The sequence below is a fragment of the Taudactylus pleione genome, unplaced genomic scaffold, assembly GCF_031769625.1.
Source record: "Taudactylus pleione unplaced genomic scaffold, aTauple2 ptg000181l, whole genome shotgun sequence".
NCBI lineage: Eukaryota > Metazoa > Chordata > Amphibia > Anura > Myobatrachidae > Taudactylus > Taudactylus pleione.
In genome coordinates, this window is record NW_028284583.1 from 9,005,334 (window position 1) to 9,023,241 (window position 17,908).

The 17,908-nt window shown below is 43.0% G+C and overlaps 1 protein-coding gene across 2 annotated transcripts; it reads left to right on the forward strand.

Annotated features, from left to right (window-relative positions):
• Positions 1–34: 34 nt before the first annotated feature.
• Positions 35–9,391, forward strand: MRPL32 (mitochondrial ribosomal protein L32). Of its 2 annotated transcripts, none has more exons than XM_088476069.1 (3): positions 35–284; positions 3,119–3,294; positions 8,895–9,391. In XM_088476069.1, exons 1-3 carry the CDS (start codon positions 173–175, stop codon positions 9,144–9,146), a joined length of 540 nt encoding a protein of 179 aa, XP_088332195.1. In that variant the 5' UTR covers positions 35–172; the 3' UTR covers positions 9,147–9,391. The 2 variants fall into 2 exon arrangements, with proteins under 2 accessions (XP_088332195.1, XP_088332196.1); XM_088476070.1 differs by lacking the exon at positions 35–284 and adding an exon at positions 455–527.
• Positions 9,392–17,908: the final 8,517 nt, after the last annotated feature.

Genomic DNA, 17,908 nt, shown 5'->3' on the forward strand with positions numbered 1-17,908 from the left:
TACCAGCACATGGGAAACGTTCTTTGTGGAAGGCGGACGCCATCTTGTGGATGGCATGTCGCCTGGTTTGCACGCATCACTGGTAGCGCATGCTCTTAACATAGAAGTGTGGGTGGGTAACAGGCGACAGAGCAGCGGCAGTAGGCATTGACTACAGGAGGTCAGTTGGAAGATGGCTGTCCCCGGAGGCCCGGTTGCGGGTGCTCTCAGGCAGCTACTTGGATGTTTCCTGCGGGCGGAACACACTCTCCTGCGGGTCCTGGGTTTGCAGCCGCCGCATTCGGGTAAGGTGGCAGTAATACAGAGGGTAGTAGTGGCATGGCAGCAAACCCTCCAACATGACCCGTTCCATTAGGTACAAAATGCTCTGATCCTGGGCTTCCCTCTTAATGTATGATTGCAGTCACCTGTGTGAAACACCTGTCTCATCAGTTAAGTAGTTCAACACAGGTGACAGCAATCATAAAATAGGTGGGAAGTCCAGGAGTAGAGCGTTTTGTACCTGATGGAAAGGGTCATGTTGGAGGGTAGGTGGCAGCTCTCACCAGCCTCACATGTCCTGTAACTGCATGCATGGGGAGGCCGGCCTGTCCCAACCACTTAGACGTCTGCTTCTTATTGTCAGGGATCTTCCTTTATATGTTAAAGTGATGTCTTCGTCCATTCTTCCTTCACTATTATCTTCCATCATCAACCTGGGTATACAAGCACTCGGAGATCAGTAAGCCCTAAGTTTGGCTCAGTTATTAGGGTACATGGCCGTAACTAGGATGGCACTCTGAGGGCTCAGCTACCCGCAAATCCTAACTTCTGGGGGCCCATAGCTGCTCAGCGCTTGAGACGACTCACTGCGAATTATCCCCGCCTTGTATTTTTGTTCCTGGCTTGTGGTTCCGTCATGGAGCCGCCTTGATGTTGTGGCCCAGAAGTGTTGTGTGTGTACGACATCATGATGTTGTAACGCACCTGAGTAGAAGTCCTTCACTTTGCCAACGTCACCTGGGCCTTAAGCTGGCCACACACTAGACCAGTGTTGGCTAACCTTGACACTCCAGCTGTTATGGAACTACATAATGCACTGCTACAGTTTTGCTATTAGGGCACGCTAAAACTGTGGCAGGGCATGCTGGGATATATAGTTCCACAACAGCTGGAGTGTCAAGGTTAGCCAACACTGCACTAGACCAACTTACATCCAACCAGCCAACTTGTTAATTGGTTGGAATGAAAATCTGGTAACAGATGGGAGTAACTATTGATCAGCAATTTGCTCCTAAATGCCATAAAACAGATGAAAATGGTCGTCAGAAAAGTTTGAACAAATTGTTTAGATCAAACATTTAATAAACACCAGTTTTTGTCCATTTTCTGGCGTTTGGGAGCAAATTGCTGATTGTCATTTGCTTTCATCCTTACCACATTTTCATTCCAACCAATTAACAAGTTGGCTGGTTGGACAGAATCTTTAGATGTGTGGCCAGCTTTAGATACGCTACTGTTAGGTAGGGTACATAGTAATACTGATACATTTGTTGAATATTGGGTAATTAATTGCAGCCTTAAGTAATGCACCCTTTTCTGAAAGCGCACGTCTTCTTTTTTCCACATGAATTTGTTCCATCCATAAAGGACAAGTCACCATCATCCTTTCGTTAGGAGTGTTGATTTATTTTTTCTCACTATCGGAACATAAAATATTGGCAGTGTGTGTGGCACTCGCAACAAAATAAAAACTTAAATATGGTTGTCCAAGTGTGGAAAGTTGTGTTGTCCAATTCTTAAGCCAGTTATATAAATATCCGATTTAGCAGTGTTACCAATGTTTCTAATTATTTTATAGCTAAAGTGTTACTTGTCTGATATCTTGTTTACATCATAGCTTCTATCAAAACATTCACGTGCCCAGCCAGATAAGATTTAAAAAGATAAGATTTAAACTCTAATCTAGGTAGCTGTGTGTGTGTGTGTGTGTGTGTGTGTATATATATATATATATATATATATATATATATATATATATATATAATATATATTAGTATTCATTAGCACCCTGCACGTGTCACAACCACTGCAGTTCCTGTTTCCTGCCTGGGGTGTCACTCTCTGCTCTGGTGCTTCTAGCACATTCTGGGGTCTGTATCTCAGCAGTTTGTTGCATTAGTTGAGTGTGCTAGAAGTGTCAGAGTCCCAACAGTCACAGTGCCTGCTCCGGAATCCCGAAGGCGAAAATCCTGATGTAACTGTGTGAGTAATCTAACCCTAACCCTCCCTTTAACTGTCCCCTTTGGCAGCCTAATGTAACCGTCCATTTTCCACAGCCTATCTTTAACTGCCCCCTTCTGAAGTCTATCCCTCCCCCTAGTGCCTAAACTTAGCCCCTAACCCTAATAGTCATCGTTGGGGTTCTGAACGTCAGGATACCGGAGCCGGTGTTCTGACTTTTGGGATCCTGACAGCCAGGATCCTGACTGCATCCCAAAAGGATAGGTTTTGTAGAAGATGCATATATAGAAATCAGCTGTACAATCCCAGCAGAAGGATAGAAAATAAGGATTGCAGTGATGTAGCTTATTACCACATAGACCATGGAGTGAATCTTAAATACTTATCCACAATAGGACACATCCCATCAATGATGGATATAAGCCAGGAACAGAGTGAAGTGCAGTGACCACTGTTCTAGCTTGGATGTCCTGCATGTAGGTGGAGATAGATGTTATAGCGGTGAGGTGTTTATATTCCATCCTGAGTTCAGCAAGTCACAGCTCTGCTCCTTTCTTATTTGTCAGACATTAAATGCAAACTACTCTCCTACCCACTAGTGTCAAAAACATTATTTGTACTATTTTTAAATTGTATAAACAGCTGAGCAAAATGTAAACTGGTATGTTCTTCAAGAGCACCATCTTTTTGACAATCCCCGCACCCCACCCTTCCTTTCTTCATCAGTCAATGTAACTGGCCTTCTATAACTTTTGCATGCTAGTTCATTCAATCCCCAAGTCTGATGCTTTACTGATTATATGTTGCTGGTGGTAACTCTTTAGAAATAATCATGAAGCTGTGTGTTTGTTTTTATCTTGAGGAAAAGAGTTTAAAAAGATGTGTTTTTCTGCAGCTCTAGCTATCCAAGCTCCAGTAATATGTCCATCTGAGTCAGCAGACTTTGATGAAGCTGACAATGTGCCCAGTTTTCTGGATAGCATCTTCTGGATGGCAGCACCTAAATCTAGAAGAACAATTGAAGTGAATCGCTGTAGACGAAGGAATCCTAGGTATCTTATAAAAGAAAAGGTACCCTTATGTCATGTTTGTTTAAAATGCCTTGCTATTGGTTGTACTAAAACTTAGGCTTGGTACTCAGACGATATATTGGACAAAATATTGTTCCAATGCGGATCAGAACGACATATCGTGTAATGTGCAAGAATAAAGGGGATAGTATTCTAATGTGGGGCACTCAAATAAGCAGTATCTCCAAAAATGTAACCTTTATTACATTAATTAGTAAGAATTATAAAATCAGAATGTTAAGTGATATGTACTGTAACATGTATGTAGTTTAGATTGTCAGTTAAAAAACAGACCCCTTAAATATAGGGTATTTACCCCAGTCCTTAGAGTGTGGGCCTTGAGCTAGAATGCAGCTTTTTGTAATGGGGGGTGTATTATTATCCATGTCAATTATCCACCTCAATTTATTGGTGGTTACCTCTCCAAACCCTCTATACCTGAAAATGTACTTCTATCTGCTAGTGGCTCGTATATATTCTAATGGAGCATACACACGGTCAGATTTGTCAGATGAACGATTTTACCAAAGTTTTGAACGATTGAACGATTTTTGACTGCATTAAAATGAATGGAATCGTCCAAGTCTGACTGCAAACACATCAGATGTCAGATATCGTTATCTGACAAACGGGAACGCGCATCGTTCATTGTCCATGGTTCAGGCATGTCAGATATGTCAGATTTTCCTTCAGATATGAACGACTGAACGATTTTTAAATCGTAATCGTTACGGTCAGAATTTTCCTTCAGATATGAACGACTGAACGATTTTTAAATCGTAATCGTTCAGATCTGAAGGAAAATTCTGACCGTGTGTATGCACCATTAATGCTGCTGGTTACTAGAATGAAACGGTCATGTAACTACACATAGTAACTATTTCTTCTGTTACAGAGTTGCTGCTCTCTGTGCAGCTGGAATAGGTCTCCACTCTGCTGCTCTTAAGGCCCCCACACACGGAGCGATGTATTGGCCGATGCGACAGTTTTGAACGATACCGCTGCTATATCGTTCCGTGTGTGGGCATTATATCGTCTGCTGCACGCTACCGTGGGGTCGTCCATCGCTCCTTCAGATCTTTCTGCATGTTCAATTGATCTGGGGGATCGACGAAAGATCCCATGCAGTGCTATGTGGGTGGGGGAGGGAGGTGCCGTCATATGGGGCGGTCAGCCCCGGACCGCTCTGTGTGTGGGAACCGACCGATATGTCGGCCGTTGGATCTGCTGTCTCATCTCTAGGTGCATATCGCACCGTGTATGGGGTCCTTTAGCATTTAAGCAGTGACTCATCTCTGTTAACCACAACAGGTCAAATCAATTGACTTATTCAGCCCTCTCTCTGTGTAGGTACAATTAGTGTATATCTACCTGCAGTATCCTTCTACAATAACAAGTAAACCCTGTGTAATTCACTCGTGTCTTTTTCAACAATCTGTTATAGAAACTAGCTACAGATCTGGCACACACTTTAACACAATTTGTGTGTGACCCAGTAGTACTAGTGTACTACCCAGTGGCAGTGTGTTTGTTTTATTGTGTAACCCACAACACCCCCTCCCCCCACGCCGCTGGCCCAATGGCGCCCCCCCCCCCCGGTTACGCCACTGACTATTCGTACCTACACAGAGAGAGGGCTTAATAAGTCAATTGATTTGTCCTGTTGTTGTTAACAGAGATGAGTCATTGCTTCTTGACTGGGGAGAGCAGCAGAATGAAGGAGACTGATTCCAGCAGCAACTCTGTAACAGAATAAATAGTTACTATGTGTAGTTACATGACCGTTTCATTTTAGTAACCAGCAGGATTAAGAATACATAAGAGCCACTAGCAGATAGAGGTGTATTTTCAGGTACAGAGGGCTTGGAGAGGTAACCACCAATAAACTGAGGTGGATAATTGATCTGGTTAATAATACACCCCCCATTACCAAAAATGCATTCTAGTTCAAGGCCCACACTCTAAGGACTGGGATACATACCCTGGTGTCCGTTTTTTAACTGGCAATATGTACTGTAATATGTATGTTTTTAATGAATGTAATAAAGGTTACATTTTATGAGATACTGCTTATTTGAATGCCCCACATTAATTACTACCCCCTTTATTCTTGCATGTGATATTTATTCTAGGGTGCACCTCCCACGTGAAATTAAATATATAGCCATGGCCAAAAGTTTTGAGAATGACACAAGTATTGGTTTTCACACAGTTCGCTGCTTCAGTGTTTTTAGACCTTATTGTCAGATGTTACTATGGTAACATTACAAGCATTTCATAACTGTCACAGGCTTTTATTGACAATTTCATTAAGTTTATGCAAAGAGTCAATATTTGCAGTTTTCACCCTTCTCTTTCAAGACCTGTCATGCTGTCCTGGCATGCTGTCAATCAACTTCTGGGCCACATACTGACTGATGGCCGCTTATTCTTGCCTAATTGGGGATTGACCACAAGTTCTCAATCGGATTAAGGTCTGGGGAGTTTCCTGGCTATGGACCCAAAATTTTGATGTTTTGTCCCCTGAGCCACTTAGTTATCCCTTTTGCCTTATGGCAAGGTGCTCCAAGCATGCTGGAAAAGGCACTGTTCATCACCAAACTGTTCTTGGATGGTTGGGAGAAGTTGCTTTTGGAGGATGTTTTGGTACCATTCTTTATTCATGGCTGTGTTCTTAGACAAAATTGTGAGTGAGCCCACTCCCTTGACTGAGAAGCTACCCCACAAATGAATGGTTTCAGGATGCTTTACTGTTGGCATGACACAGGACTGATGGTAGCGCGCACCTTTCTTTCTCCGGACAAGCGTTTTTCCAGATGCTCCAAACAATCTGAAAGGGGATTCATCAGAGAAAATAACTTTACCCCGGTCCTCAGCAGTCCAATCCCTGTATCTTTTGCAGAATATCAGTCTATCCCTGATGTTTTTCCTGGAGAGGAGTGTCTTCTTTGCTGCCCTTCCTGACACCAGACCACCCTCCAAAAGTCTTCACCTCGCTGTGCGTGAAGATGCACTCACACCTGCCTGCTGCCATTCCTTGAGCAAGCTCTGCACTGTTGGTGCCCCGATCCTGCAGCTGAATCAACTTTAGGAGACTGTCCTGGCGCTTGCTGAACGTTCTTGGGCGCCCTGAAGCCTTCTTCACAACTATTGAACCTCCTTGAAGTTCTTGATGATCCGATAAATGGTTGATTAAGGTGCAATCTTACGAGCCGCAATATTCTTGCCTGTGAAGCCCTTTTTGTGCAAAGCAATGATGACTGCACATGTGTTCTTCCTCTGTTAACCATGGTTACCTGCAAGAACAATGATTCAAGCTCCACCCTCATTTCAAGGCTTCCAGTCTGTTATTCTAACTCAATCAGCATGACAGAGTGAACTCCAGTCTTGTGCTCGTCAACACTCTCACCTGTGTTAACGAGAGAATCACTGACATGTCAGCTGGTCCTTTTGTGGCAGGGCTGAAATGTATTGGAATGTTGTCACAGCCCTAAAGGCCCCCATACATCAGAGATTGATTGCAGCAATCGTGCAATTTGCAATCGATTGTGTGTAAAAATCTTTCCCTTTTTCAATCGATTGTGGCATCTCTGCAATCTGCAATCGATTGAAAAAGGGAAAGATTTTTATACACAATCGATTGCAAATTGCTGCAATCAATCTCTGATGTATGGGGGCCTTAACACTGTGGAGTTTGTATATTCTCCCTGTGCTTGCGTGGGTTTCCTCCGGTTTCCTCCCACACTCCAAAAATATACTGGTAGGTTAATTGGCTCCCAAGAAAAATTAACCCTGTATGTGTGTGAGCATGTGATAGGGAATATAGATTGTAAGCTCCACTGGGACAGAGACTGATGTGAATGGCCAACTATTCTCTGTAAAGCATTGCGTAATATGTGTGCGCTATATAAATAACTGGTAATAAATAATAATTGTCATGGCAAAGAGGGACTGCAATTAATTGCAATTCATCTGATCACACTTCATGACATTCTGTAGTACTGTATATGCAAATTGCCATCATAAAAACTGAAGCAGCAGATTTTGTGAAAACTAAAGGTGCCTATCCACTAGTCTATTAAAATGAGCGATTGAATGATATCGTTCGAACATAGTTTGAAAATTTGGCCTTTTAGACATCTGTCATCGTGCAGACATGCTGGTCAACCTGATGATATTTTCAGGTTCAGCATGTTTGCAGATGATTGATTGTGCCTGCACCGAATGACATATTGTTCAGTGTGGGCACCCTGCAGTGTAGTTAACGATATCGTTATCGTTCAGTCTTTTCACTGTGCGGTAGTGGATACCCGCCTTTAATACTTGTCAGTATCAATTTTTGGCCATGGCTGAATATCAATTAGACCATATGTATGAGTGCAATATATAACAATACGTAAAAAATTGAAGTGCTCTTGTGCGGGTACTAAATCCCCTTTTTACTTATATCGTGTAATGTGTACGCACAATCGTGCGTACTTCGTCAGTGACGTAGTCATGTCGGTTGTGCTGCACGTCGGTTGATGACAGAATGCCGGTAAGTGGAGGATGCGTACACTAGATTGTGCAGTGTGCACAGCCACCCGCTTAATTGTTCCATCGTGCCTCCTGTCGGCTGGGATACACATCGTTCTGATGTGTATCCAGATTACATTGTCTTATCCAAAATATCAGTACTGCTTCCCACTGGCTATTTCAAAGGGGTTGAAATACCACTGGCCTTCTACCCTCTGTAATAATCCAGAAATATTCCAAATCCAGTTTGGGCAGTGGCTCTGCATTCCGCATGTGTTCATTGAACATAACGCTGTGTACATCTCCCAATTTATGTGCTGTCAGTGGAGGAGAAGCATTAGTAGCAGTGCCGGTCTGGCACCCACAGTCCCCCTATCTATATTGTAGTGGATGATGGTTAAAGTGTGTTTTGGGTTGGAATTAGCCTTTGTATACTTATAAACTGGACAATAACATTTAAAATATCACATTAGACCGTTTTGGGGGGGGGGGGGGACAGAATGGTTGCTTATGTACTGGACAGTAGAATAGACTAGAACAAGGATTCTCTATTATGCTGTACACTTATTGTAAATCATGCTGGACAAACATTAATATTTTAATATCTGCAAGGTTATTGCAAACATTGAACTGTAAGAACTTGTTCTGCTTTGTTACAAAAAATGAGATTACTATTCTATTTATCTTGCTCCAAACCCATTTCCACAAAAAAAGATTTAAAGCCCAGTATTCCTTTTAAATATTAATCTGATGTTCTTTTCAATACTGAAAGACAAAGGCAAACGTATGTGTTTATTAAAGGGAACACCACACAGCTGCAGATGTCTCCTATATCCAGTGAAGCCACCATTTGACATCTACTTCCCTGGTACGGTTGACAGTGACTTCTCTGACCTTTAGTGTTTTGTGAATGGCTGGCTGGCTGTACCACCCAAGATGGAAGTCACCAAGTTACCCTACAGTTGTGTGAGGTTCTCTTTAATAGTCAAGGAAACAAAGTTCTCAACAGATGTGCCTTTTAGGATCAAGTTTATTTTTTGTCTTGTGTTTGCAAAACTGTTAACAAGTTCCCTTTGCTCTATTCAGACCAACAGTGACATGTGTCCAGAATGTGGGCATCTGAAATTGAAACACGTACTTTGTGGATTCTGCTATGAGAAAGTTCGCCATGAGACTTTCCTGATCAGGCAGGAAATAAAAGCCAAAGAAGGTGGACCGTTCAATGTCTCCACTGTGGAGACGCTGGTTCTCTATGAAGGTGAAAAGCCACGTCCTGAAGATGAAGGGAAGAGGTTAATTGAACGGAAACGTATACGCCCTTCATGGTTCACTTACTAATTCGTCTATCTTTTCATCTGCTATGCACTATTCCAATTGACTTTTGAAATGACCTTGGAAAGACAGAGAACCTCACAAACACGCATCTCCAACTATTTCACACTTTTTTTCTTGGTGTTCTTGCTTGCCAAACCGATATTAACAGATGAAATGTATGGTTCTCTGTTCACCTTTTGTCAATCGAGTGACCTTGGCTCTTTAATGTTACACCTATTAAAAATTAATAAAAAGTCAGTTTTGTTAAATATATAATTAGGTGAAATTAATTCTTACTGTTAAGAACATAATCTCTAGCAGCAGAAGTTGTCGGAGCCATTATGTCTGCCTATAACCATGGGCAGTGCCACCCCGATCTCCTCTGACTTTTTAGTGTGCACTGCACATACACATCACATATTAGGGAATTTTATCAAAACGAGTAACTATAAAAATGCCCATGGTTTGGGGTACATGTAAATAAGTGAATGTAGCAAAAAAGTCAAGCGAGTCATCAGCTAAGTATGCATTTGCAGCAACTAATGGTGATTAATTACTCAAACGCTCCACATTAAATTTCTTATAGATAAAAATACAAACGCAGTACAGTTTTCACACACTGATTATTTTGCTTTGGTGCATCTCTATTGATTAATTGACTTGATCTCTAGTTTAATATCTTTGGTATTGTGTGACTGGTCAGAGCAGGCGATAACCGATGTGTCCTTTTGCAAGAATTGTGAAGTGGGACATGGGGCCTGATTCAGCAAGGATCGCGGTAGCAATCGCACACGCAGTTATGCTGCGAAAGTATGCTAATAATTGCAGTCGTAAAGCACTCATACAACATGTAGACGCCCACTTCCCCTCTCGCACATCCGTAATACCTTGCAATCCAGCAAAAACATTGGTAACATTGAAGTGCATCAGAGCCACTCGCACATTTAAGGCAGATCTGACCCTACCACTAAATTGCCAACTTTCCTGCACGCAGTGAATGCTCAACCTGCGTATGCCATCTCAGTGGCTAATCTATGTGCGCCCCTGCAACGGCATTCAAACCCACTAGCACGCCTGCGTTTCCCTGACCACCCCCCCCAAACTGCACTTCCTGTCAATCACTCTGCGATGGGTCTGCGTAGTCACTGCAATCGCGGTGGTGACTTCACACACTCGCAATGCATACGCAGTGAGAAACAATAGGCTGTCTGCGTATGCTTTAGCAGTTGCGATCCTTGCTGAATCAGGCTTCTAGATCGAAGACTGACTGTGGTGTAATTTTACTAACAGGAACACAATAATAAATGCTGATGCACTGTTGATATTTGTTTAAATGTGGTTAAATCTCTAATTAGTTAGTATTACTAAAGCGGACCTCTCTCCTACAGACCATTGCATTAAACATATGCCTTTATCATGAGGCCTTATAATTGGTATATTTTACATTTGGGGTGAGCGTTTGGGCCTAGGGCCCCCGGGGCTGGTCTGGCTGGGCACACTCATGGCATCACCACTTAATGCACATAGTTGCTTTTTACATCACATATTATGTTTGTATTTTTTTCATGTAATATTTCACATATATTTTAACCCCTTTTTCCAACACTCATTAATTAGTCTTACACATCTATACTTTACACTGCACTGTCACTCTTTCCATTTTTCGTGTGATGCCCTGGGGGGGGTCATGGGCTGGACGTTTTTCGGGGTGCACTGCGCCCCGGACGTGAACCTCCTAATGTTAGGGACTGCTAGTGACAGAGAAGCCGTGACGAGGCCTAGCAGCTTTCCATGTATTTGCAAATGCATGCAACTAATATCTCTGAATGTCTGACCATATAGTCTTCATATATTGTTGCAAGTACTATTCAGTGTGCTGAGGAACAATAGGGGGTTAAATCCCCCTCCTTTTTCTACTTAGTATGACCCTTCCCTTTCATGCACCTGATTAGTACTGCTATATTGATTCAGCAGCTGCCATTTATGTTTGTTCACTGCATTAAACATACTTGATACTGACAAGTTTACAATTACTGTGTATTATAGCTGTATAGTGTCTTCTACATGCAAGAGTATCAATGTGTGTGCCCTCCCCATGTACTGAGAAACATCCTGTGACATCAATAATCTGACACCGAGCAGTACATTGGCTGTGAATGATCACATGAACTGTGTGCCAAGTGATCATTTAAATAAGGGACTTGTTATACAAGAGAGAGTAGTCGGTTATAGAGCAAATTTTGGTATATGTGTTAGTAATTGAAAATTGCAATTAGGCATTTTACTAAGGCTGAATTTTTTGACACTTTGATAACTAGTACCGCAGTACGTCTGTGAAACTATAATGATGACTGGACAGTTAGAGTAATTTAAAGAGGCCAAAGTAACTATTGTCAAAAAAGGGATATTGGAGAGAGGTAGCATTGAAGGTTACCATGAATCAAAACTGTTAGGAGGAAAGCCAGGACTGTGGGACTGTTGTATTTGTAATATCATTGAGAAAATCCGTGATTTTGAACAAAATGATCTAATTTTGGGACATTGACAAATATTGGGACTAGTAGCTGGAATACCCGGCGTTGCCCGGGATTTTAAGAATGTTTGTTTACACATCATCCTCCAACAAGCCTCTCCTTAGGCAGGCCTCACGAAAAGTGTGACCCCCATCAACAGTCCTAAGGTCTTCGTAGGAAGTAGGACCTGTAACTGTATAAAGCAAACTTCGGAGATAGAAGCATTCAAAATTTGTAGGCTGTACAGTGTAAACACGGCCAAGAGCTTCTGTTGCTCTGATACCAGATGACCATCTACAGCGACTCTCTGATTTCTGCGCAGAAAATCTTTGGGAGAAGCATTCCATGTGTAATATTTTGGCAGCTCACAGTACAGCAGGGTCCTTGCAAGTCATAATTTTGACACAGTTGGAAGAAAGAAGTAAATGTTGTTGCATATTTTGGTTTAGTCAGAGAGCTGAGAATGCTGGCAAAGCCTGCTAAAGCTCTCTTCGATAATAAACATTAACATCATGACAACACAAAATGCTTGCTCCGAAGCCTACCCATATGCCATGAGGCCCTAGAATGAGTGTTTACCAAAAATTGTGGTTCTAAAATAATTAAAAATTAACAGTAATTTCGATTCAACTTTTTTTTTAGTTGCCTCCGCCGTGTTTTAATAAGCTTGTATGTAAAATGTCATTATCTTCGCTTGTAAACTGGATTTGTATAGAAAGACAGAAGTACAAATTTTCGCTTTGATATAGTAGAGAAGATAGAAAAGAAAAAATAGTAGATAAGCGATATCCTCTTGGAATTCCGGACCTGACGTGTAGAGGGCGTATGCTATACAAAAATTGTGGTTTTTCACGTAACGATTTTGTTACCAACGATTTTCTGTCAGATTTTTTTTAAAGTGTAATGAACGATTTTTGTAACTTCCCTTAATGAAAATCGTTCAGTTGGTCAGTCAGAATGAACTACAAACGGGAACACGCATGAACAATAATCGTTCATCATTATAACTCCAGAAACTGAATGATTTTTTTCAACGATTACGACGTTGTTATAGTTAAATCGTTAAAAAAATCGTTACGTGTGTAAGCACCTTAATTCATTTCGATTTAAAAAAATTTTAGTTGTCTCCGCTTTGTTTTAATATGTTCGTATGTAAAATTTCCTAGTGGATGATTTTTGTATATTTTTTTTTATTTTCATATTTTTTTTTTTGCGGTCTTTTTCCTTTTTTCTATATGGCTTATAATTTGAAATGAAACGCTTAAAGATATTATTGCCATAGGTTTTAATAGATCTGTGTCAATTTTGAATAGCTCTATAGTTAGCAATATCTTACAGTAGTTACTCTGAGGTATAAGAGATCACTAATTACACATCCATCTTTCATCCTGCAATATCTCAAATGCATTTACATTATATCTGGGATTAGTGGTTACCATGGTGACAACAAGGCTGACACTGCGTCTCACCAGCAGGAAGCCAGCCTCTGGTGGAACGCAGATTGTCAGCTTCCTCACATGTTGGGGATAGCGCTGTTGTACTAGCCGCGTGTGTCAGCTGACTCTTTGAGATGCCGGACTAGCGTGGTTACCATGACTTCATTGGAGCTGAGCGTGCGTTCCACCGACAGGAAATGACTCCTGGGTGGAGCACACGTGGCTGATCGATTGACCACGCTTTAAAGCAGCAACAGGTTTTTCGCTTTTATTAAGTTTATGCTCAGATTTAATGTCTATAAGCTATATAATATTATTGTGGATGTGTTGTATATTGTACATTTGTTACATCACATTGTTCCACTGGAGATTTTTGGGTTACTTTTTTAGGTTAGACAGTTATGGAGCGTACACACGGTCAGATTTGAAAGATTTGAACGATTGAACGATTTTTGACTGCATTAAAATGAATGGAATCGTCCAAGACTGACTGCAAACCCATCAGATGTCAGATATCGTTATCTGACAAACGGGAACGCGCATCGTTGATCGTCCGTTGTTCAGGCATGTCAGATATGAACGATTTTCCTTCAGATATGAACGACTGAATGATTTTTAAATCGTTATCGTTCATATCTGAAGGAAAAATCTGATCGTGTGTATGCACCATTAGGGATGGGTTTATTAATTAGAGTTGGTTGTGCCTGCAGGTGCTCTCAGGGTACTTATAGAGGTTTGCAGCACTCAGTTATGTATCTCGACAAAGGTCCCAACTTGGGACCGAAACGTCGATATGATGTGAAACCTGCTATGACAAATTATAATAAGATTTTTATTCAGAAGACTGGTGAGTGCACCCCATTTTTTACAAATCAGAATATTGGATAGATCGATCTTGTAATAACTTCCTTTACTGAAAATCACCACTAGGTGGCAGTTTTGCCTTGCACAAGATTAGAAAGACAGAGAACAGCATAAATATATACAAATTCAAAAATGAGTTCTTATTCTTATAATTCCATTTTGATATTGCAGGATATTAGATTATTGCCCATTCTACCTAATAAGTGTTATCAAACCACAGAACTGAGCAATTTTATGGGCATCCATTTACTTTTATCTGTATGACTGGAAGTGTAATTTACGAGAGGCACAAGATGCACCTAGATGGTTCACCCAGCACAATTCAAACCACATACCTAGGGGTATATTTACTAAAGTGAGGGTTTTTAGAAGTGGAGTAGTTGCCCATAGCAACCAATCAGATTCTACTTCTCATTTATCTAGCACCTTCTAGAAGAGAAGAGAATCTGGTTGCTGTGGGCAACATCTCTACTTATAAAAAACCCTCACTTTAGTAAATATACCTCCTATCCTCCACTCTCCGAAAATGTCTATGCAAAATTAAGTCTTGGTTTTCAGAGAAATAAATTCTGAAGAAATGCACTGTGCAAAAGTTTAAACATCACGTGCAACCTCCTACCTCTTTATAACCATACCTATCAATAAAATAAACATTTCTATTATTCTGATTTGCCTAATTTTAAGAAGTTTCAATTTAAAGAGTTTAAAATAATCATTAGATTGATGGGACGGTCTTTATTAGATGTGCATACCTCCCAACTTTCCCGCATTCAGTGAGACAGTCCCGTTTTTCTGGGATTGTCCCACACGCGGGTCGTAGTGTCCCGCAGTTTGGGGAGAAGCTGGGGGGAGCAGGGTTGTCTTAACAGCAGTGTGGGCTCTGGGCAAAGCAATTACTTGGGGCCCCTACCCACCCATTCATGGGAAAAAAATTAAATGGCCAATAAAATTAAACCCTCCTGCATGCCCATCAGACCTCCCACACATGCAGAGAGACTTGTCTGCTTGGTCTGAAGCCGGCGGATGCAGTGAAACTGATATGAGTACTCATCACCAGGGGAGGGGGAAATTTTGGGGGGGAGGTTAGATCAGAATACAGTGCAGCGGCGGCCGGCATATAAAAATATCACAAATTTACCAACTGGCGGGTTGGCGGGCCCCTACAAGCTTCGGGCCCTTGGGCAACTGCCCAACAAGCCCAATGGAAGAGATGGCCCCGGGGGGGGGGGGAGCACACACCGTTGCTCTGTATAGCAGAGCAGCGTCTAAGCAGGGGGAGAATAGATGCCCCGTTTCCGCAAGGCCACGTCCCCTTTTCGGGCGCGCGAGATGTCCTGCATCCTATAACTAAAAAGTTGGGAGGTATGCTTGCGGCAATTGTATGTGCGCCCCATTGGGCCCAATCAACAGACTGGTTTGGGCACCCTTCTTAACCTTCCTTTTGTCAAGAAAACATACAAAGAAAGAAGTTTCAGTAATCTCGTGCCTACTGGAGCCTTGGTTTCCCTGGGACATCCTTTCTGCGCATGCGCAGATCACTGTGAAAATGGTTGCCGCCATTTTCCCAGTGAGTTTTTGCTGCTCTGCAATGTCGGTCCGGCGCTGCGGAGCAGAACATCAGAATCTGCAGACAGGTAAGTATTTATTAACAATGGGTGCAGGATGTGCGGTGTGAGCCTCCCTGGACCAGGGGCGTGTGTGCACCGCACACCTTGTATCCTTTATAAAGACGTCTATAAGTCATCATCTGGCTCTGCATGCGCCCCTCTGCACAGAAGCATGCCTGAAAAATCATATTTTCTACACTCTTCATCTGGACTTGTTTCTGCACCGTTCCGTAAAATGTGACTAGTCTCCTCATTCCCTCTCATTTTTATTTCTTTAAGACCACAGTTAATCCTTATTATGAAGAAAAATGCAGGAGCACCAGATAATAAGGCTAGTGGTTATTAGCCAACATGTGAGCTGACATCTACAGTAGCGGATTTATCTAGGAACTACAGGTTGTTTTTTTTCCCCTACTCTGCTTAGCCGCAGTGGAGTCACTAGGGTTGGTGTCACCCAGTGCGCCTACTACCCTGACACCTCCATCTCTGGACTCCTTGCATGTGCCACGAAAGAGGGTATAGCCTAATGTGCACAAGCCACACCACCTGTTGTATAATGTTTTGGAGGCGTGACTGTGCGCCACGTCTCCATTCTCTGTGAGCTGCTGGGCAGTCCTCAGCCTCTCTGGGCACAGTGTGGATGACACCGATATCACCGCTGCTTGGTGACACCATCCGAGGGGATGAATCCAAAATAGCAGTTCAGCTCTGTGTATAGATTGTGTAGAGCAGAGCCGGATTACTGGTTAGGCAACCAAGGCACGTGCCTTGGGCCAGTTAAGCCCATCTGCCACTGATGATCATTTTACCTTTTTTCCCCAAATACAAAGGGGGGAATTCAAATGTTTGTGTCAGGGCGTCTTATTTAAGCGCCCTGTATTCTTCGCCGCCATCGCGGTTAATCATCCGGCTTGTCAGGTCCGGATTCAATTGTTTGTGTTGTGGGCGTGTAGAACTAGTGGGCGGCGATGTGCGCTTCCCGGCCTGAGCGCCCAGCAGTCCTCCACGCCCACCCACCAGCGGAGCTTCTGTATAGCAGCAGGCAGGAGAGTGCGGAGCGGGGTGTGAATATGGCGGACGGGGAAGCCGAGAGCAACAGCAGCCTCGGCCTGGACGTTACCGCCGTAATCCCCCGTTTGGAAGAGAGGCTGAAAGAGCCACCGGTGGGAGAGGATGAGGCCGTGGAGGTGGCCAGCGACTACTGCCAGGTCAGTTCTGGGAAGTGGGCGGGGGCTCAGGGCGGGTGAACCATGCCCATTGCCCCTCCCACCTTCACCGGGTATTGCGGGCTCGGACTGGCGAGCGGGTTCCCCACCTCTGTAATGGAGGCTGGTAGTGTGTTGGGCGGGATCACTGGCTCCATTCTGTATTTACATGGTACATACATGCAGGCCTGTCAACCTCCGTCCCATCATAGGTCAGCCATGTCCCCTCCTGCCTGGATGCTGTGCCCCCTCCCTCCCATCCTCTGCCAGTGGCGTCACGGGCTGATTGGGCATCCTCCAGCACAGCACTGCACGCCCAGCCTGGTGCTGCATGGCACGGAGGACCAGTGTTATGTGCCTATTGCAGATGCTGCTGGGTGCATGACCTCCCTGTCCTCAACCCGGCTCTGACAGACAACATCCTCCATACATCTCCCCGCCTTCCTGCTCTGCAGCCGCCCGCCTTCTGGCACCTTTGTGTTATCCCAATTATATCGTCCCTGTAATGCTATGTATGGTACCGTGTTATGTATTGTATCGCTTTCTCCTCCCAGCGGAGGGTGATAGGATCTGCAGAGGGGGAGCCTCTACCCACCCGGTCATATTGCAGCCTGTGGTATTCAATTGTTGTATCTCCGCCCTGTGTGATTCTTCTGCATATTTTGAGTGCCACCTAAATATCTTTTTGCATTAATATATGTGTAATAGTTCCTGGACCTTGCACGGTGTGATACCCTGAATGTTTCTTTCAGTGCAGGTGTCTTAATAATAGGATATATAACCAATCAAACACTTCAATCCTTCTAGTGAGAGCAGGCAGCTGTCCTTTCCATATATCTGTATGGCAACCAGACAAAATGTGATCCGGAAAATGGGGTGGAAAGGACAAGCGCCCAATAGTGTGATAAATTACAAACAAATGTGCCCGTGCTCAAGTAGTAATGTGCGTACCAAATAAATTCTTTAAGGCTTATCTGAAAATTCTGTCAGAGGGATGTAGATAATACTGGACCCGGAGTTCTGGTGCCAGGGAGGACCTTGATGAAGAAGGCTCTTGTCAGAGCCAGACAGGAGAGAGAAAATATAGTGTAGTATTTCCAATTCACAGATAAGTTTATGTCAATAGGTGTGCGTACCAGATAAATTCTTGTATAAAGGTGT

Excerpts from the sequence above, each read along its gene's own strand:
- MRPL32 (XM_088476069.1), top strand. The coding sequence starts at position 173 with ATGGCTGTCCCCGGAGGCCCGGTTGCGGGTGCTCTCAGGCAGCTACTT. Across the intron at positions 285-3,118 it reads TTTGCAGCCGCCGCATTCGG|CTCTAGCTATCCAAGCTCCA; the intron begins GTAAGGTGGCAG and ends GTTTTTCTGCAG. Across the intron at positions 3,295-8,894 it reads GGTATCTTATAAAAGAAAAG|ACCAACAGTGACATGTGTCC; the intron begins GTACCCTTATGT and ends TGCTCTATTCAG.